Source organism: Balaenoptera borealis (genome assembly GCF_965194805.1).
Source record: "Balaenoptera borealis genome assembly, chromosome: 3".
In the NCBI taxonomy this organism is placed as follows: domain Eukaryota; kingdom Metazoa; phylum Chordata; class Mammalia; order Artiodactyla; family Balaenopteridae; genus Balaenoptera; species Balaenoptera borealis.
Genome location: NC_138866.1, coordinates 166,168,802 through 166,190,820, shown reverse-complemented (window position 1 = coordinate 166,190,820; position 22,019 = coordinate 166,168,802). Strand labels below are relative to the sequence as shown.

General features: G+C 36.7%; 2 protein-coding genes across 6 annotated transcripts in view; one reads left to right on the top strand and one right to left on the bottom strand.

Moving 5' to 3' along the window:
- APBB1IP (amyloid beta precursor protein binding family B member 1 interacting protein) overlaps positions 1 to 4,871 on the top strand; it is a 103,020-nt gene extending 98,149 nt beyond the window's left edge. For both annotated transcript variants that reach the window (XM_082385440.1, XM_082385439.1), the window contains 2 exons: positions 52 to 155; positions 1,971 to 4,871. In XM_082385440.1, the coding sequence (XP_082241566.1) occupies positions 52 to 155; positions 1,971 to 2,483 (617 nt within the window). In that variant the 3' untranslated portion in view covers positions 2,484 to 4,871. The remainder of the gene's footprint in view (positions 1 to 51; positions 156 to 1,970) is intronic.
- A 408-nt stretch (positions 4,872 to 5,279) lies between these two features.
- The window catches only part of LOC309625600 (protein adenylyltransferase SelO-like), a 28,174-nt gene continuing 11,434 nt past the window's right edge, over positions 5,280 to 22,019 (bottom strand). For 2 of the 4 annotated variants that reach the window (XM_082385448.1, XM_082385450.1), the window contains 11 exons: positions 21,660 to 21,729; positions 20,829 to 20,901; positions 19,285 to 19,368; positions 18,353 to 18,482; positions 14,806 to 14,850; positions 14,615 to 14,696; positions 14,421 to 14,513; positions 12,430 to 12,509; positions 11,561 to 11,604; positions 8,384 to 8,463; positions 5,280 to 5,573 (listed from right to left, as the gene is read on the bottom strand). In XM_082385448.1, coding sequence (XP_082241574.1) covers positions 5,451 to 5,573; positions 8,384 to 8,463; positions 11,561 to 11,604; positions 12,430 to 12,509; positions 14,421 to 14,513; positions 14,615 to 14,696; positions 14,806 to 14,850; positions 18,353 to 18,482; positions 19,285 to 19,368; positions 20,829 to 20,901; positions 21,660 to 21,729 — 904 coding nt within the window. In that variant the 3' untranslated portion in view covers positions 5,280 to 5,450. Of the gene's footprint in view, positions 5,574 to 8,383; positions 8,464 to 11,560; positions 11,605 to 12,429; positions 12,510 to 13,340; positions 13,402 to 14,420; positions 14,514 to 14,614; positions 14,697 to 14,805; positions 14,851 to 18,352; positions 18,483 to 19,284; positions 19,369 to 20,828; positions 20,902 to 21,659; positions 21,730 to 22,019 lie in introns of those variants that run through there. The other 2 variants (XM_082385449.1, XR_014242621.1) reach the window with 2 other exon arrangements.

Below are 22,019 nucleotides of genomic sequence, written 5' to 3'. Positions count from 1 at the left end.
TTTTCCCTCCTGCCTTTGCCCACTCTTCTTGTCTCTCTTCCTCCCCCTTAGGAGTTAAAACAGGCACCACCCAGGCCAATGGTCAGATCCCCCAGGCAGCACATTCTATGAGTACTGTTCTCGGAGAAGCCCAGAGACATGTTGAAACAACCAAGGTAAGACCCACTTCTATCACCTGTAAGCCCATATTCTAAACCATTAGCAGTATTCTAATAACTGTTCTTTTAAAAAGAGAAAATAGAGTTCCAACAATTCAAAAGTCACTGTAATTTCATTTAGATAATTGCTTCATATATATATATTTACCTTAAAGTTACATAGGCTAGAATGGAAAATTAAAACCAACTATCACAGCTTCGGAAAAATGTAAGAATGTTTTTTAATGCTGAGGATTGGTAACTATTTCTAGTTTAGCTACATTTATTTTGACTGAAGCAATTTTTTTTTTAATTTTTTTTTTAATTTTTATTATTATTATTATTTTTTTTAATTTTTGGCTGTGTTGGGTCTTCGTTTCTGTGCGAGGGCTTTCTCTAACTGCGGCAAGCGGGGGCCACTCTTCATCGCGGTGCGCGGGCCTCTCAATATCGTGGCACCTCTTGTTGTGGAGCACAGGCTCCAGACGTGCAGGCTCAGTAGTTGTGGCTCACGGGCCTAGTTGCTCCGCGGCATGTGGGATCTTCCCATACCAGGGCTCGAACCCGTGTTCCCTGCATTGGCAGGCAGATTCTCAACCACTGCGCCACCAGGGAAGCCCAGCAATTTTTTTTTTTTTTTCTTTTGGTTTAGTCAAGTGGTTTTAGCACTCTCTGAAAGTGGCACCTGCATTTTAAGCCCTTGGGATTTTTACTTATTTTTTCTGAATAAATTAGAGCAACATGTTAGTCAGAAGCCCTTTATTAAATGCTATCTGGACCCCGAACCAGATTAGAAGAGTACTGACAGGGTCCCACTATAAAATATTCATTATTGTATTTTTCTGTTAACGTTCTACATACGTCCTCAGGGTGACAGAGAAGAAAATGCATTTTAAAATAATTTCCAAATTGGTATAACATTCTCCATAACTTTTTTTTTTAGTAGAGGAGATTAATGAAGATTCATTTAAATCTATCTAAAAATTATAGCTAAAAGTTATAATTTAGTTATTAGTCCAATTGGTAACGACTCAATTGACTATACACGTTCCACTGAATATTTCCCGTGTATGATTCAAACCAGTCTTAAATGTGTTTCAGTAGTTTGCCACCTCATTCTCCCCTTTCATTTTGTCCATCAGCCAGTGGTGGGAACAGTTAAATCCTGTATTTATTGAGCTTCTTATAATTTTTGAAAACCACAATAGACCATTAAAAGTTGTGTTTCTCTAATATTCTTGTTAGCTTCTCAAGTCTGACAATCTCATCTTGCAGTGTACTTTCAGCGATTATTATTTTCATGGTTTTTGTAATGCCAGCTGAAGAGAAACATTTTTAAATGCTGAAAGCAATAAAAGGATCCCAGAATAGAAATCACTTAACTATGTGTGAACACTAATTCCCAAACTGCCTGTTCAGAATTTTTAAAAAAATACATCACCAGTTAATTTCTTATCATGCTAAGCAGTTGAACTAAATAAAATAAACTCAATCATAAGGGCACTTTGTTAGGGGAAAAAAAAATTTCTAATCTCCAGTGGCAAGAGGTTATTAAGCAAAGAAAGAAGAAAGCCCGATAAAATGTAAATTGCAACGATAACTATCACTAAAACAGAGGGATTCAATTCAGCTGCCTGAAACTCCAGGGGGAAGTTGCATTATATAAATATGAGGTGAGCCAGCTCAGGAACAACCTAGAGTCTCAGGACTGAGGGACTGAGCCTCCCCCTCGGGGGCAGACGCTTCCTAAATCCGGAGACTCACCTGTCCGGGAACTGTCATGTCCACGTGGCCGTGTGGTCAAGAATAAATGCTGTTGTCGCTTTGTTGAAGGAAAAGAAGCCCGGCCTCGGCAGCCACGACCCCGGAGCGCCCAGGGCCCAGCCCCTTCCCAAGTCCAGCCTGCCTCCGCCCCCTCCCATGCGACGGTCCTCGGACGTCGGCTGCGGCAGCCCAGGGATGCCCCTCAAGGCCAAGGGCGCGGCCGCCGGCTTCCCCGCGCCGCCCCTCGACCTCCTGCCGCCGCCGCCGCCGCCGCCCCTGGAGGACGACGAGCTCCCTCCGCCGCCCCCCGACTTTAGCGACGCGCCCCCAGACTTCGTGCCTCCTCCACCGCCGCCGTCGTTTGCGGTCGACGCGGGGTCCTCGCTGCCGCCGCCGCCCCCGCCGCCCCCGCCCGCCCTCGCCCCCGAAGCCGCGAAGCAGACCCCCGTGGTGGTCAAAAGGCCGCCAGCTCCCCCCAAGAGGCAGGCGAACCCAGGACCACCCGGTGGGGGAGGCGGGGAGCAGGATTTCATGTCGGATCTCATGAAAGCTTTGCAAAAGAAGAGAAGCAACATGCCCTAAGGGAAACCTAGACGTGTCTTTGGGTGATGGGTGTAATCATTGCTAACCTCAAGTGCGTTTTTGCTACTTTGTTTCCGTGACATCTTGTTCATTTTAGATACAATATTGAAGCATTCAGACTAGAAATGCAAATAGGAAACGTCTCCAAGTTTCTCAAGTACATTCATAATCCTTAACCTAACACAGAATTTAGAATATCTGCCTGAATGTACATATCTTTCCTGTGTATTTCCACTTCAATGGATTTTATCTTCCCTTCCAAGTTAACTAAAATGATGTTTTATGTTCATTTATTTTATTATGTTATGAAGCATCAAATTAATAAAAGTTTAACTTTTTTTCCTTAAGATGGTATTTCTAGAAATATCAGTATAAATCTAGTGCAATATCAATTCTATTTTATAATATACTTGACCTTTTAAAAATCCTAGGCCTTCTAAAGTCTTGTTGATCTTCGACATATTTTCCATCTCCATCTCAATGACCTCCAGAACTTTCAGAAAAATCGAAAGAAGAAAAAGGGAAAACCAGGAGAGGTAGAGTGAATTTAGTTTCTTTGAGACTCATTGCTTGATTGATTGGAGTCTTGGACATACCCTAGTCTGGTTTTGGTTTTCTAATGGTTGAATAACATAGTAATTGGGGGAAAAAATAGTTTTTTAGATAGTTTTTGGATTCTCTGTTATTATAATGCTGTAAGTTGCTATAAATAAAAATTTAGAGACAGGAAAAGGCAATCAGATTATATTCTTCAACCAGGAATGTTTTCCCTCAGATAAATTTAATGCTTAATTTTAACAACCAATTTATCTTAAGTTCCTATTACCCTTATCTCTCTTCACTTTCTAATTGGCTTCTGAGAGTCCTTTTAGATTTTCTTAGTTTTATTTCCATGGTTCTGTTTTATTATTTTTTTTAATGTAAAACCCCTCAAAATCTTCTTAAAGTAGGTAGAAAATAATAGCTAATGTGTTGGACTTCCCGGGCGGTCCAGTGATTAAGACTCCGCGCTTCCAATGCAAGGGGCACGGGTTGGGGAACTAAGATCCCACATGCTGGGCTGCATGGCCAAAAATAATAATAATAACTAATGTGTTATTTTTGACTTAAGGAAGATAAGTAATCTTATGTTTTAATATTTGGAAAAAGTAAGCTCTAAATTGACATTTAAAACAACAATGAAAAAGCAAATTCAGATTTTAAAACCAAAATATTTATTAATTAAAACTGGTAAGGTGCACTAAATTTCTCCTAAGCATTGGGACCCATCACTATGGAAAAGGAGGGCTCAGAAGGTAGGACCCAGGGGACTGGGGAAGGGAAAGGGAGAGATGTGGTTGTTATGGGCTTCACAGATGACCCCCAAACCATCAATTCAAACATATTCCTAACTTAACAGAGAAGAAATGAGGCCTGAAGATGTGCTTAACCTACATCCCCCAGAGCTGGGTCGCCGCCCGGGTCTCCTAACTTCTATCCATACTGTACATTTACTTCATGGGGAAAAACTATAAAAATTCAAACATTAAAACGTTTGTGAGTTTTAGCATTAGATAATATGTATTTTAGAAAAGCTACGGAAAAGAATTAACTGATTTTGTGGTCAAAATATTGATATAATTTTGGTGGACCAAAATGTTGAATGCACTGTCTCTCTCCATCCCTGCCTTTATTACAGGATAGAAAACATTAGGAAATAGATGGTCCAGATGGTCCTTGCTTTGCAGAGTTCAACATGCACAAGTTTCAATTACCACAATTTAGTTAAATAACACTAGTCCCCAACATGGTTCACATTTGCTGCCATGCTATTTTAACTAGTAATTAGTTTTAACTAGTAGTTAGTAATTATGCAAAGTACAAACATCGCTATTAGCTCTTCAACCCACACATCACTACATAAATAACAGATACATATCATGAACAGTGACCAGTCGCATCCCTTCTTTCAGCACCGTTAGGGATTGATCAATTGATCGCTGCATATTTATTATTCAGTTTATGCACAGACAGAAAAGTGTCTTAAGGTGATATGGTATTGTATGTATGTGTCTTAAGTCATTAACGTTTAGAGATACAGAAATATTCATAGATTAAATGAAACTATGGGAATGTCTTTAAAATACTTGGGAATATATAAATTATACCTCAATTAAAACAATAACTAGGAACAAGGGGGAGGTGTGTACGGGTGTAAATGAAGCAAGATTATGCGTTGATACTTAATAAGCTGGTTGAATGGTAAATCAGGTTCATTAAACTATTCTCTTACTTTGGTAAATGAAAATTACTGTAACAGACAAAAAAGCTTGAGGAGTACAATTAAATTATATTCTTATTTGATGTGCCCCAAATTGCTGGGTACATGGTATTAGTTGAAAACTTACAAATTCAGGGCTTCCCTGGTGGCGCAGTGGTTGAGAATCTGCCTGCTAATGCAGGGGACACGGGTTCGAGCCCTGGTCTGGGAAGATCCCACATGCCGCGGAGCAACTACGCCCGTGAGCCACAACTACTGAGCCTGTGCCCCGCAACCAGAGAGGCCACGATAGTGAGAGGCCCGCGCACCGCGATGAAGAGTGGTCCCCGCTTGCTGCAACTAGAGAAAGCCCTCGCACAGAAAGGAAGACCCAACACAGCCAAAAATAAATTAATTAATTAATTAAAGTTAAAAAAAAAAAAAAAACTTACAAATTCATTAAAAGATTGTTATAAGATTTTTTAGTTATTGAGAATAACTCAGGTAGTTATTATTCATTAAATTGATTGATTAAAACAAAAATGATCACAAACATGTTCCAGAGAATAAGTCCACTTTATTTGGTTAAAAAATATTTTTATATATAACCATTATTATGAAATGCAGGATTGTCAAGAAAATGTAGGTGGTCATTAAGAATTTGTCAAATAGATTATTCTTATGCTGGGTTCGGTGATAGAAGTATCCCTTAATTGATTTTCCCCAAATTAAGATGAGCAGCTAACCCTGAGATCTTTGGCCCAGGAAGGGGTAGGTGAGGAATAGCCTGCTGTCTCAGCTGCAGAATGCTTCTGGAAAGGACGGCGAAGAACTTGCTGGAGGAGATGGACCTGGTAAACAATTTAAAGTAGATAATTATAGATTATCTTACTCAGGACCCTTATTAATTTTCTATATTTCTGAAACGACAAGGTAAATTTTAAATGTGCATGAAAATGTTTAAACATTTTATGTTTCATTAAAACTTCAACTATAGCTGTCACTTAAAATTTCTATTGTTCCAGAGAAAGTTCCTTAAGTAGTAGTTTTTTGCTAAAACAGGAGAGTGGATATGTACAGCGTCACAAAGAATACATATATTTCCCGATCATTTCTAAATTCCTTCACAGCATTAAGAGAATTATAATTTTCTAAAATATTTATAAAAATAAAAGAATGTCAATGATTTACTCTCTTTCCAAATCAAGGGCATGGATTCCAACTCATACTGCTTCATTTGCAATTTTGTCCCACGGTATAAACTGAGGGATCAACAAACACACCTCTTTCAGCAATAATTCTAGGATCAAAATGTATATTTTCATCCAATTATAAAAATAATTAAGTCATGGGGATGTAATGTACAGCATGGTGACTATAGTTAATAATACTGTATGTATATTTGAAAGTTGCTAAGAGAATAGATCTCAAAAGTCCTGATCACAAGAAAAATAAAAATTGTAGCTGTGTATGGTGACAGATGTTAACTAGACTCATTGTGGTGAGCATTTCACAAGATATACAAATATCAAATCATTATGTTGTAGACCTGTGAGCATTTCACAAGATATACAAATATCAAATCATTATGTTGTAGACCTGAAATTAACAAAATGTTATATTTCAACTATACCTTAATTTAAAAAGTATATATAATAAATATTATACCTATCTAATCTCACCTACTAGTTTAAAAGCTCCCTGAATAGATTTTTATACTTCTCCACAGCAACTCACAGAGGGTGAATTCTCAAGAAATGTTTGATGCAGGAATGTAAACACAAGTTGTATGTGTAAAGAGTTATAGGTCTAAAAGTTTAACAAAATCTTTTTCTTTTCCTGCATGAGAATTTAACCCTTAGTTAACTTTCTGGATCTGTTCCCCTGGTAACCTCATAAGGTGGTATATGTATGTCCACTGTATCACCATACAACATGGGTTATGACTGACAAATAGCATTTGGCCTGGGAGAACGCGCTGGACTTTCTTTAGTGTAGGGACTCACGGTATAAGGCAGGTCTCTTGTGGGGATGTTGCAAACTACGCCCATGGAGCTGTTACAAGAGATACTGGTTTCTGTGGAACGTGCAGCTTTTCAGCCAGGGCCGCCCCTGCATCTTCCCAGTGTGGATCGTGTCCCCCTGCACCTGAGCTTTACCGCTGTACCTCCCTGCCTGCGTGGATGCTTCAAGAACTCCTGCAAAGGAGGAACCTAATGGTGCCCTGCTGGTAAGCTGTGTTTCTGTCCTGTATCTTTCTGAATCAAGGGGGGCCAAAAGCAGCCTGTAATAGTCTTATGAATCTGAACGTTTACTTGGACCTAGGAAGACACCTCCCCACCCAAGGTGGGCACTGAATCCTTACTCAAATATAATTTTGAGGGAAGGGAGAAAACAGGGAGGGAACAAAAGAGAGGGAAGGAAGGTGAAACAAGGCAACAATAACATCTTATTAAACACTGTTTAGTTTCCCCAGCTTAGACTAATTTATCTAAAGATAAATACTGAGTTAGCTTCCTTCTCTTTGTTTTTCCTTAATACCCTAAAAAGATTACACTTAAAAATATTTTATTTTCTAAAATGAAAACCTAGATTTGTCAGGCTGATTAAACTACTGAAATGTAAAGTTAATGCAAGTTGCAAATTAGAAACAGCAAGAACAGTTTCTCTGTCGTGCCCACTCTGATCAGTTGCTGGTGACCACACAGCATGCTGTGATGAGAAGGGTCCTAAGGCTGTGACCCATTTGAGAGAGAAAGGGGGCCGCGATCATCAATAATGTCTGTTCCAGTGCAAGACAGAAGAGTGACAGCAAGAGTGCTGGGGCTATTCCTCTTCTAAGAAATACACTGTGTGCAATGCATTTTTAAACAATTAATTAGGAAATATTTGAGGCATAGAAGAAGGTATGCAGAATAATATGACAAATACCTGTGTATCCTCCACTCAGCTTCAGAAACAAAATGCTTCCAATATGGTTGAAGCCTTGAATATCCTTCCCTAACTCGAATTTCCTCCTTACTGCAAATCAATCACTGTCCAAAGATGGTATCATCTTTATTCATTTTGTTACTTTTATTATATATGCACATATCCCTAAAGACATGATTTTACACGTGTAAATTAAATTGGGGTGGTAACACATTGTATGTATTCCTTTGCCACTTGCTTGTTTTGCCAAACATTATATGTGAGGTTCATCCAAGCCGATGTGTGTAGATCCAGTGCATTCATCGTCACGGATGTCAAGATTTCATTTCATGGACCCAGGTTGCTAGTGCCATAGATGCCTGGTAGAAGCAAAAGCTAATTCCCTCTGGAGAGATGCACCCTCAAATCAGGCTTCACTGGATTTCTGAGACTGAAATCCAAAATCCCTAAACATAAACAATGACTAGCAGAACCAGACCCTCAGACGTTCAAATAATGTAGATATGATATCAAATGAATATTTTAAATTTTAAACACATTAAAGAATAAACTTTGGAATACGAGAAAATGATTCACTGATTTAAAAAGAAGAGAGACCAGGTAATGAGAAGCTGGGAAGCTGGTGCTGGCAAAGGTATGGTTTAGCATGTCTGCAAACAAAATCAGGGTGTTTAAAGTATGATACATTTAAAATTAATAAAAATAAGCCCAGAAAAGTCAACCAACTTACCTCTGAAAAATCGTTCCTTTCTGCTTTTTGCACTGCGGATTCTGCCATCCAGTTCTTCAGCACGTATCTAGGATTAACATCTTAAACAAGAGGGAAAAGTTCGTCATGGAACAATAATTACTAAGTCGACACAGGCCATGTGAAATTACCACTGAAATGAGATAACCTTTAAGAACTTTGCCGGAAGGCTCAAATGAGAAGAATGATCAGCATCAGTCAATTCTGATTGTTTACAAACAATGTACAGTATTTATTACCTTATGGTATAGGAAAAACTTTTTTTTTTGCATCATGAGCAATATTATGTTTTATTTTTCTTTTCAGTGTTTCATCATTAATTTGGTTTTCACCATATTCAGTTCACTAAGCATTTTATAAAGCTGGGAGAAAGTAGAAGATTCATCCTGTAGCCCAAATGAAGGGAGGAAAAAAGTTGCTGCTTTTAACATCTTCAAACACAGAATTCAGGTCTGACTCAGTAGGACTGCTTAATGCTGATGTTGCCAAGAGCAAATAGGAAAGGTTACATGCAGGCAAAACTCTTTGTAAATTTATATTTTTTATAGTAACCATGCATTTTTTCATACTAAAAAGTATTATAGGGACTTCCCCGGTGGCACAATGGATGAGAATCCACCTGCCAATGCAAGGGACACAGGTTCGAGCCCTGGTCCGGGAAGATCCCACATGCCGCGGAGCAACTAAGCCCGTGCGCCACAACTACTGAGCCTGCGCTCTAGAGCCTGCGAGCCACAACTACTGAGCCCATGTGCCACAACTACGGAAGCCTGCATGCATAGAGCCCGTGCTCCGCAACAAGAGAAGCCACCGCAATGAGAAGCCCGCGCACCGCAACGAAGAGAAGCCCCTGCTCGCCTCAACTAGAGAAAGCCTGCACGCAGCAACGAAGACCCAACGCAGCCAAAAATAAATAAAATTAAATCTTAAAAAAAAAAGTATTATAATAATGGCACATTCCAGAAATTATGTCTTTATTTGAGATGAGACTTTTCCAAGATAATTTATCAACTAGGTGGAAAGGAGGGATGTTTATCCTCACTGGCCTGAAAGAAATTCCGAGAGGACTCCAGAAATCACTGTTTTGTGATTCTCAACAACATTTTTCTGAGTTACTTGAATGGAGGGAACATACAAATTCCACTTTGACTTGGTTTTAAAGAGCTGCCAAGACATGACAGATAATCTAAAATACAAGTGCCCTGTGACCCAGTAATTCTACTCTAGGAATATAGTCTATGGGAACAAATTTAAACATTAAAAAGCATTATTTATATTAAGGAAAACTAGAAACAACTTAAATGCCTATTAATAGGGGACTGGTTAAGTGAAACATTACATACCCTTTCAAAGATATATTATGCAGTCATTAAAAATGTTACATTATAAAGAATGACGTAGTCAGGGGAAATGTTTATTTTTAGTGAAAAAAAGAAGGATCTAAAATTATACCATAATATGATTACTACTACATTTTCTCCTAATCAATTCACACAGAAAAAGAGAGACTACAAGTGCAATAAATGCATCGAAAAGTGAATAGCAATTGTGGTTGAGTGATGGGAATCTTTTTATTCTTTCTACAAGTTTGCATCTTCCAAATTTTAAAAAATTCATGCAGAACTCTTTTAAAATAAAAACACATATACACAATAAATATATATAATCCTTAGACGAAAAGGAAACTGACATGCAAGGGAAACTGTGGAAGCAGTCGACGTAGGCAGAGGGAGAGTGGAGTCACCCAATTAAAAGTTTAACAAACTTGACCAACACTTTATAGAAACCTGGCAACGAAATACCGTTAAAATATGCTGGGACTTGTAGCTGCAAGCAGAAGTACTTTGGATCAAATTATGTGTTGATATATACAAACTACCTGAAATCAGAAAATTGTAGATCTGTTCATAGGATTCTTTGAAGTTACCTAATTCTGTACATTTTTTTTATCTCGTCTGGAACTTTTTCCCATTGCTCATTGTGGAAATTAAGTTTTCCTTTCCTTGAGAGTAACACTGTTCAGCATTTATTATTTCTCTAAAATAATTCAAAGCTGCAGCCTTGAATTCACTAAATGTCTTTCATCTTACCATCTCATCCATCCTGTCATAACCAAACAAATCCAAATCCTAAAGACAGCCACGACATTTTCTTCTCTCAATTTTTTTTCTCTTAATTGCTGATATTGTCCATATTGAGCTGGCCTATAAATTCTGTATGATTGCACCAATGAACATAAGTGGCTGGCAGCTAAATCCATGCTGAGCCCCAAAGATTGATTACTCACTTCCTTGTAAAAACTCAGCTTGCTTTTATTTCTACAATAGTGTCCTGAGTCAAGAAGCAGTCTCATCCTCTAACTTAACATGGAATATTAGCATCACTCTTATTTCATCAACATGAATCAGCCGCCCTGATGACACACACTAGCTCTCCACAGCAGTCCTAAGTAAAGCAAGAGTACTCCAGGACTTGAGTACTTCTGTCTTAACTTCTTTGATCTTCTTAGAACCCATGTTGCAAAAAGGACTAACTTCCTTTTTTTTTCTTCTCCAAGCCAAGTGTAAAGTCACATGGTAAACTGAAAGCAGTATAGAAAGGTGATTTATTTTTAGCACTACCATTTACTAGATGTGTATTATGGCCCAGGCACTGTAACAAGATAACTTACATATATTATTGCTCATTGTTACAACATCCCTGCAGAATATGCCCATTTTATAATAGCTAAGGGTCTTGAAAATTGGAAAGTTAAATATCTTTCATATTATACAGCAAAAAAGTGGCAAGATGAGATTCATCTGTCAGATTCCAAAACTCATGTTCTTTCCACCATAAACCACACCACCTTCCTTGTCTCTCCACCATCTTTTAAGGCCATATTATTTTAACATCAATATGCAAACTTACTGAAAGCAGGGCTATCATCATCAAGTTAAAAGTCATCTGAAATTGGAAAGGCTCATATATGACACTTCAACTCAACCAAAATACACTCATCTAGAGTTTTTGTAGTTAAAACAACAAATCCAGTTCCCTCAAGTAATTACTTCCAGTTTTCCAGGTTTTGAAAACTGGGAGTAATTACTTTCAGTAATTACTTCCTGTTGCTTTTATGTAATAATCCTTAAAGCTGAAAAAATCAAAAGGATTACCTACTTGTCATTCTTTTTCTTCTTTCAGAATCTGAATCATTCATGTTACTAAAAATGAACAGAACAAAGAACAGAATTAATCACTGTCTCCCCAAATCATATCTTTTTTCCAAAAGGGTGAGAATTATTTCACAAGACAAATATTGAAAAAAAAATTAAAAATCACATTGAATCAGTGTCTGAAAGGAAGACAGAAAATACTGTTTGATTAAACAATACATAAAATACTACCTTATTTAGTTATTTTAGGTAATACCAAAACTTTTATTTTTACCAATTAAAAAAATACTTTTGTCTAAAAAAAAATCTAAACTCTCTGGCACCTCTCTTTCCTTATCTTAAAACATAGTTTTCTGAAAATAATTTAACTTGTTCTTCATTACTCAGGGTCATCTTTATGAATAGCCCTCCGCTGCCATTAAACTGTGACAGGCTATTTGCTCCTGTGCGTCCTGTGGTTTTCCTGTCTCTCCCTTCAGCCACCGCTACCTACAGTTTCTTTACTCTTTCATGTTTGTTGCTGCCGATTCATTGTGACAGTTAACGAAGCAAAGTAACTTCTGACGATTGTATAAGATGTGACAATTTATAGACACTGGATGAAAGCCTGGGGAGCTCTCTCTCTCTCCAGAGCTTCCAGGCTTGGGAGACGTGGGCTCAGGACACAGGGGAGCGGCATTATCAAAGCTGAGGTGAACAGAAAGGTGCTCTCTGCGTGGGTGAGATGTTACCAAACACTCCTCAGCCAGAGCAGACTTCCCGGGAATAAAAAGGAAATGTTGAAAAATGGAAAGGAAGTGAGGAATCTGATGGGTTGACGATGCTAAAGTAATACATTACATGCTTTCTCAAGAAGTGATTAGGTTACCTTACCTCTTCAGTCTCAGAAGGTACTGGGACACCCAGGCAGGAAAGAGTTTGTGCTTTGAGATCATTTTCAGTGCCCAGAATTGCTAGAAGAAAATACAGTAATAGACTGCTTATTAATATTTGTTCACTTTATTTTAACTTCATGTCCCTTAAATTAGGTACTTTAACAATAATTTATAACGTCCAGATTTCTCTTAAGGTTCTCTATTTCAAGTAGAAGTAGTACTAAAAAGGAATAATGTTTTCCTTTTCTTTATATAACTTTCAACTCAAATTCTAATTCATGGAGATCCATGTAATGGCATGATTTAAGAGAAGTAAAAAATATACATAGTTCTTATAAATAGACATTACATGTGAATACTAACATTATCAAAACCCTTCCTTTAAATAGGGAAAACTCACTTAATATATAATTTACTTTAAAAATTTAATTTGCAACTGTGTTTTATTTAGTTATCTATTAATTCATTTAACATATATTTATGGAATGCAACTACGTGCTAGGAACTATGTTAGTTGGGAAGGATAAAAAAATAAGACATAATTCCTGCTTTTAAAAAGGAAAGTGTGTAAACAAATAAGTCAATGCCATTTTAGAAGTGTTATAGAAATATACGTAAAGGCTAAGGGAACACAAATAAGCTATTAGCTCTAGTTAAGAGTTAGGGAGTTAAAAAGGTTTGAAATTCAGAAGACACAGAAATTAACTATTAAAATGATTAAAAGTGTAATGATCTCTCTCAAATTTTCCCAACAGTCAGTAATTTAAATATTAACATCTGTCAAGAACTCGTTCAAATCACTTTAACATTACTTTGTCTCAGTTAATGTTAAATGTTAAATCTCACATTAAATGATAATTAGTTCTGATAGTTCATTAATAATTTTTAAATTATATCAAAGATGCTTATTGGTTAACATTTTGCTGGATTTCTTGCTGAATAGGTAGACATTCTTTTATTCAAATTACTCCTAAAAACGTAATTTATGGCTATTACATACCTGTGAGAACTATACATAAATAGTTTTTATATATAAATAATTTTTTTTAGTTAACACAGAAGTCATGAAATATAATGAAGAAATTGAAATTTTTAAAAATATGGCTAGATTTTCATCTCAAAAATAATAAAAACAATGACTGCAATATAAAAGACTTACACCTTATAAATAGAGCTAAGTTTCTAAAAATCTGTAAGTGGGAGTCTTCTGGTTAATACCCATATTATTCCATAAATGTAGCAGATTACTATTGAAATAAAAAGGCAACACCTTTCTTAAAACTGAATTAAGAACAGTCATTTTGGTAACAGTTTGGCAGTTTCTTAAAAAATTAAACATAAATTTGCTAAACAATCCAGCAATTCCACTCCTAGTATCTACCCAAGAGAAATGAAAATATGTTCACACAAAAACCGGTACATGAATGTTCATAGTAGTATTTATTCACTATAGCCAAAAAGTGGGGATGACCCAAATGTCTGTCAACTAGTAACTGGATAAACAAAATGTGGTCCATCCATACAAGGGAGTAATAAAGTAATAAAAAGGAGATAATAATATTTTAAGACGTACTTAAAAGATCTTAAAAATAATAAAGAGGAAAGAACCACTGATACAGGTTACAACATGGGTGAACCTCAAAAATATGCTAAGCGAAGAAGCCAGACACAAAAGACCACATATCATATGATTCCATTTACAGGGGAGGTCTAGAAAGGGAAAAGAGACAGAAAGTAGACTAGTAGTTGCTTGGGGATGCAAGGGGTAAAAAGGGATTGACTGCAAATGGGCAAAAAGGATCTTTTCAGAGTGATGGAACTGTTCTAAAATTGAATTGTGGCAATAACTGCACAAATCTGTAAATCATTTAAAAATCATTGACTTGTACACTTAAAATGAGTAGAATTTTAGGGTATGTAAATTATGCCTCAACAAATCTGTTAAAGAAAACTGAGTTAAGAAAAAAGCCAAAAGTCACAAATTAATACCTGAGGAATGCTGAGCTCCTGTAACTGGCTTTGAGTGATCTCACTGAGCTGCCGAAATGTCATTGTAAAGTCAGCTTCTGTCTTTTCCATGAGCTAATGAAAATACTTACATTTAGCAACCTCAATTCTTGAAGAATATACGGAATAGTCATTCAAATGTTAATCAGGGAAAAAAGATAAAATGGTAAACTCACATGTAAGAGAAATGCAATTAAATCATCATCACCCTTGCTTTTTCCAAGTAATCCCAATTTGGCTTTGAACAATTCTCTAAATCTAAAAGGAGAAATGTCAATTTGATTTATTAAATTTCTCACTGTTTTAAGAAGTGCCCTCAAACCAAGCAGGATGCTTTAATATGTGTTAAAACAAACAAACAACAAACCTTGTATTGTAAAGAATGGGATACCCCTCAAGAATCTGAGCAGCACTATAGGGGGAGAAAAGAAAGCACCGTTAAACCTTGATTAAATATTAACACTCTTGGATTACATTTTACATGAACAAAGTGAACCTTCTCATACATTAAATAGCATTCGATTACATACTACTGATTCTGATTTAGTGATTTAATTGTATATCATATCTTAGAGAAAATTGTCAATATAAATGTACTGTCTCAAAGATTTGGATACAGCACAAGTCAAATCAGGTCACTCCTGAAATATTACTATATACAATTAGCTTATAGGATAAATGTTAATATGTCTTTATAATACCAAAAGAGTCATATAAATGGCTTTTTTTGGGTGTATTTTATTTTATTTTAAATGTATTTATTTTACTTATTTATTTTTGGCTGCACTGGGTCTTCGTTGCTGCACACCGGCTTTCTCTAGTTGCAACAAGTGGGGGTTATTCTATGTTGCAGTGTGCAGGCTTTTTATTGCAGTGGCTTATCTGTTGCAGAGCACAGGCTCTAGGCGCGTGAGCTTCAGTAGTTGTGGCATGCGGGCTCTAGAGCGCAGGCTCAGTATTTGTGGCACACGGGCTTAGTTGCTCCACGGCATGTGGGCTCTTCCCAGACCCGGGCTCGAACCCGTGTCCCCTGCATTGGCAGGCGGATTCTTAACCATTGCACTACCAGGGAAGCCGTGGCGTATTTTAAAAATTATCTTAGACCCAAAATAATGCATTACAGATACTTCACCCAATACAATAACATTTTATTTGCCTGAATGTATGAAAATAGTGAAATACTTCATAAAAATTTAAAAATTAGAGTTATTAAACTTAAACCCATTTTTAAACAAATTGTCTATTTCTTAACATTCTTAATGTATTTTAAATTATACAGATGCTCAACACATTCTGAAGCTCCACTCCCCTGACCTTCCTGACCTTACCTCCTACGACTCTTCCCCTTGCTTATTCTGCGACAGCTACCCTGACCTTCATGCTGTTCCTTAAACACCCACACACACTCCTGCCTCAGGGCCTTTGCACAGGCTAGTCCCTTGCCTATAGCCCTCTTCCCCCACATATCTCTGTGGCTGCTCCTGTGACTCCTTCAAGCCTCTGCTCAAATCCAGCCCCTGACAAGGCGTGTGAGCTGCAGTAGTGCCCAACCAGCCCTCTGGGTGTAAACGCTGCTGCTTCTCTTCTGCCTTCCAGATCTTGGCAATTTCTCTTGTGGCCAACCTAACCCGTGACCATACAGGGAAGGGCATTTTTGGACCAGTTTAGCTAAGTTGATACAGTATAAGGCCACTACATGTATATGGCTATATGATTAAGTCCTGGCCAAGGCGAAATAAGGGAAGTGATGTGTACAAATTCTGAAATGTGTCCTTCAGTATTGAGGACTTGCCTCTTTTCTTCTCCATGCTCCTACCTAGAATATGGATGTGATAGATGGTCCCATCTCAGACCATGAGGGCCACAGACAATGGATGGTGGCATAGAAAGCTAAAAGTAGTCTGGGACTCAGACAACTGAGTCCCCATACCAGCCCTGAACTACCAACAGGAGTTACCATACTTTTATGTGAGAGAAAAATACATGTCCTTCTTGTTCAAGCCACTATTATTTGGGATTTCTGTTACAAGCAACTGAATCCATACTTTATCTAATACCCTACATCTCAATCAGAGTAAAATGAAAATATTAATGGTTATGTAAGATTTCAGAAAGTATATCACCTATATACCCCACGTGAGTCAAATACTTAAGAAAGTAATCAAGGCAGAGGCTTCAAGATGGAATTTAAAAATAAAATAAAAACAATCTTAGTAAGCAGTAAAATGACTAGAAATGTGGGGAGGGGAGTGGAGTGTTAAGGGCGAAGACTCAGAAGAGATACTTCAAGGGAAAACCTACTAACGGTCTGAAATTCAAAATATTAAACTATCTTAGCAAAATGTAGCAGTTGGGTAATTAGAGGTAAAACAAAAGCATTCTAAAGGTCTCATTGGGATGGAGGGAAAAACAACGGGCAAATAGAAGCTTAGTGAGGGAAAATATTTGGAAACTTGTTCTCATATAACAGTAGAGAAAGTGGCAGAAAAACAAGATAACTGTGAGGGATGGGGGATGCAGTAGTTTCCAAATCAAAGTTGGGGGTTGGAGAGGAATGGATAAGCTCCTCAAATCATAAAAAGGTAAGGAGAATAGGGGGAAACTAACACGTAAAATAAAACACAATGTAAGACAGAAGGAATAAAATAAATCAATTACTATAATAGATGTGAAAAGCCCACATACGTCTATTAAATCAGAAACCATCACATTGAGTTAAAACCTGGCTGTTTTGTTTACTTTTATAAGAAACATACTTTAAAACAATGTGATAAAGATAAAAAAAAAATAAAGTGAGATCCAAGGCAAATACAACAAAAGCAAGCATGAATATTAATATCAGATAAGTTGAAATTGAGAGCTAAAAGTATTAATCAGGATAAAGGGGGTCACTGTATTAGGACAAAAGGCACATTTTCTGAAGGAAATATAAGAAAAAAAATCAGTATGTACCAATAACGGCATATTGCACAAATTCAAAACAATTAGAAAAAATTGCTTGCTAAAAATACAATTAAGGGGCTTCCCTGGTGGCGCAGTGGTTGAGAATCTGCCTGCCAGTGCAGGGGACACGGGTTCGAGCCCTGGTCTGGGAAGATCCCACATGCCGCGGAGCAACTGGGCCCGTGAGCCACAACTACTGAGCCTGCGCGTCCGGAGCTTGTGCTCCGCAACAAGAGAGGCCGCGATAGTGAGAGGCCCGCGCACCGCGATGAAGAGTGGCCCCTGCTTGCCGCAACTAGAGAAAGCCCTCACGCAGAAACGAAGACCCAACACAGCCAAAAAAAAATAATAATAAATAAATAAATAAATAAATAGCGTTCCCTTAAAAAAAAAAAAAAAAAACAATTAAAGTGGGAGATTTTAATACACCTCTCTTATGAATCAAACTTATCTAATAGATAAAAAATAAACAGAATTATAAAAGACTTGAATAATGTACTCAATACACCCAATTTGATATATTAAAACGTTTTTGCATTTTTTATATGATCATGAAATATGTACAAAAATTTATTATGTTGGACCATAAAGAAACTGTAACACATTTTGACTAGATTTTACCAAACACGTTCTTTGGTCATAAAAATATGGACAAAATAAGCCCAGCTACTTAGAAATTCAGAAACACAGTGATAAATAACCCTTGGATCAAAGAAGAAATAAACCATGATTTCACAGCACCTAAAAAGCAATAAATAGGAAAACACTTTATCCTGATAACTATGGAAAAAAGCCAAAATGGTATCCCCCCCCAAAAAAATAGATATACACACATATATATAGTTTGAAAGCCTTTGTTATTAAAGATTAAATAGTATGGTTTTTAAAATGTTGTTTCTTGCTTTTCAAAAAATGATCAATACAAATATATTTTCACACAGATTTAATTAGTAGATTTAGGATTTACTCACAGTTGCTTTTGCCTAGGATCCAGTAATGGGTTTAGAGCTTGTAACAACTTGTTTAAATTAAACATTCCAATATTAGCCTGATTTCCTATTTTATATCTTCTTTCATCATCAGATGTGTTTGGTACAAAATCTGTTTAGAGCAAAAATACTATTGCTTTACAGTGGGGATAATTATAATAGATAGTTTCTTCATTTTTAAAAAAATTATTTACTTATTTATTTATTTGGCCATGCCACGTGGCATACAGGATCTTAGTTCCCCCACCAGGGAGTAAACCCATGCCCCTTGCAGTGGAAGCGCAGAGTTTTAACCACTGGACCGGCAGGGAAGTCCCTCTTTCTTCATTTTTAAGTTTATATTTAAACTTAATAAATTTATATATATTAGATAAAAATCTTTCTGACATTAAACGTTTAACTTCAAAGTAATGTAAATACTTAATACCCATGCACATGAAAATCTTTAAAAATATGAATATTTGCCTAATAGAGGAATACATTTCTAACCTACAAGAATTTCCAGGTTATCACACATGTACGTCAAACTCCAACTTGATAGCATGTCGCCCACAAAGCCTGCTCTGATCCTTTTACAGATTAGTAAAGCGGGAGGTTAAATTACTCATCCAAGGGCACAGATTAAGGATCAGATGCCAGAACTCAGACCCATGTCTGTCTGACAACACATTCCCTTCCTCCCGTCATGTCATCTTCTCTAATATGTCATTTTTTGAGGGCAGAGACCGCAAAGGACTCAATACTGTATCCCTGTGGCACCTGGAAGATTGAGTAGCACATAAAATGACCGTTTTGTGAATGAAACCAATTCTTTCTACCACCCCACTACTGAGTTAGCTATAATGGTTTATCTAAAATAAACCAGTGATAATTTTCTTAGTGAAATAAGGAATATACATATAAATCATACATACCTGGATTATAGGCCTCCATAAAACCAAATGGACCATAGTCAATTGTAATGGATAACAAACTGAAGTTATCAGTATTACAAACACCTAAAACAACAACAACCAAAGATGCCAAAAACATGACAATAAAATAATAAAGCATTTTTAACTGTATAAAATTTATACAGAATAGGAAAGGTCATGAAAATGCATTTGTTTTAGAAATGAAACAAAATTATCAATTGAAAGTTTAACTGGTGAAGTCAAATAGTTTAATATATATTAAAACTGTATTTTAAAGTTAAATTTAGCCTTTTGTTGTACACTTCCTCCTCAACCAAAGATGTCAAATACTACAGGAACAAAAGGCCCAAGAAATGAAAGCTCTCATTTATCCTGAATTTCTAGCACTTATTTAAAAATATATGTTATTTGGAATGGAATTGAGACTACTAAAGAAACAACATTAATTAATTTTCAAAGGTTGTGAGAGGGGGAAAAGGTAAAAATATGGATATGTACCCCGTAACAGTCCTTAGCTGCAGACCACCAGCAGTGTGGGGAGGGAGTGTGACCTCCTAGGTGGGGGAGCGGGTCATGGATGGGGGCGGAGTGTGAGGCAGGAGAGAGGCAGGGAATGCATACACCAGCCCAGTATAGGATAGCTGGGCATGGAGGCAACAGTGTCCAGTGCAGACAGTTCCAACCTTGTTTAGAGCAGGATGACCCTGTTTATCAATTTGTTCAGTGTATATACAGACTCGGATCCAGCCCGTCCACTTTCAGGAGTTTATCCTCAGAAACTCACCTTCGAGAATGTAAAGCTATAACTGCACGGTGGTCACTGCAGCACAGTTCATAATAGCAAAACCTCTGACACACCTCCCTGCTCACCACCCCACCCGCCCCAGTGAGACCCAGAGAGGATGTAATTAAAGCAGATTTCAAGAAGTTTTACAATGTGGGATCCCCCTTTGGCATTTATCTAGAGACCTTAGTACATAGGTGACTTGCTTTTATTTTAAGACAGTTATTCTTAGTTCAGGCAGATATTCCTTCCAATGTAACCCCACACAGTGAATGGCTTCAGACACACACAAGCCAGCCCTACTGTTTTTGTAGGGGATATATGAATACCATCGAAAAAAAGTCTAGAAGAATTGAGATAAAATGGTTAATAATGATTATCCTGGAGAACAGAACTCACATGCACTTCTGTATATTTTAAATTCTTTACCATAAGCATGTAGTGCTTTTATGATTAATGGTTTTTTAAAAAGCTTTTAAAAGATCTAATATAATATATACTCACGAGGTTAAAAAGCTTTACAGGTAACAACATCAACAAGTCGAGGATGCTTATTCTATTTTGTGTATCTGTTCCGTTCAAAATCATTTTAAACATGAGAAAATTGTTTTTCTCTTGCTAAAAATAAATTCATATATTATAAATGTTATTCCTGCTCATTGGCAGGAATATTTTGAAATACACAAAAAAGAAGTCTTCTGCTTCAACAAATTAATTCTACTTTCTCATCAGAAGCATGAAATGTCAGTAGATAACTTACCATGAGCAAAACCAACAGACATCCACAAGGCAATAAGCTGTGCCGTCTCAGACACCACAGTAGAAAAAAAATCCTAAAATAAAATTTAGAAAATTTTCAGATTTTTCAGTAACATATGTTCTTTTAGGATCTTCCGATTTCCAACATGAAAAGGTGTCCTCAAAGGTGGGCCAAAAGATGACTAAGGAGATGGAAAGTAGTACATGTAAGAAAACAATGGAAGAACATAGAGTTATTGATCCAGAAATAATATATATAAGGCTCAGGCATAGTATTATGACCAGGTTTTCTTCATGTACAATAAGAAAAGGAAAAACATTAGAATTCAGCACAGGGAGTTAAATGTAAGCAAAATGCGTTATTAAATTTTGAAATGAGTCACCAAGAAAAATAATGGAATTTCCTTCTCTGTGGCTGTTAAAAGAAAGAAAAAGTTAATGAAGATCAAAAACTTTCCACAGGAATGGAAAATCACATTTGCCTATTATGTATGTATTTATTTTAGAACTACTACTATATAAATACCTGTATATCCAACATGTGAGAAAACAATGTATGTGACCAAGTTACAAATGCTGCTCAAAAAATAATGTATATAGTCAGGATGTAGTCGCACCTGTTCTCTTTTTCTAGATACCTTTCAAACAGAACAACTTCCTTATCTATGTCTTGTTTACCAGGTGGTTCATTGTCTCTTTCTTTAACAAAATGTTCAAAATGCTCTACATTTCCTTTTTTAACTTTAGTTTTTTAAGTGCTAAGTTGTAACCACTAATGGTGGCCGGCCAATGATAGAAAACAGAGTATTGTCCTTTCTTTTAAAAAACTTACCAAATATCTGTCAGGTTCCTTGACATCTACTGAGGGGAAGTGTTCCTGTATGATGAAGTCTAACAACATCCTAGAGATAAAGGGGAGATAGCATCAGTGTTCCTCAGAATACAGTATTGAGTATCCAATCATCTCAATCCACTCCTGACATTCATGAATTCATTACATGCATGCTTATAATTTTAAAAAGTAAAATAAGATTTTACTCCCAAAATAGCCATAGAGAAATATTTCCTCAATACCAATCACAACTGGAAATATGTTTCTAAGATCATATTAGATGCCATCTTATTATGTTACAAATTCAGATTAGTTCAATAAACATCCATTGAGAACCTCCAAGTGCTAGGAAAAAGAATG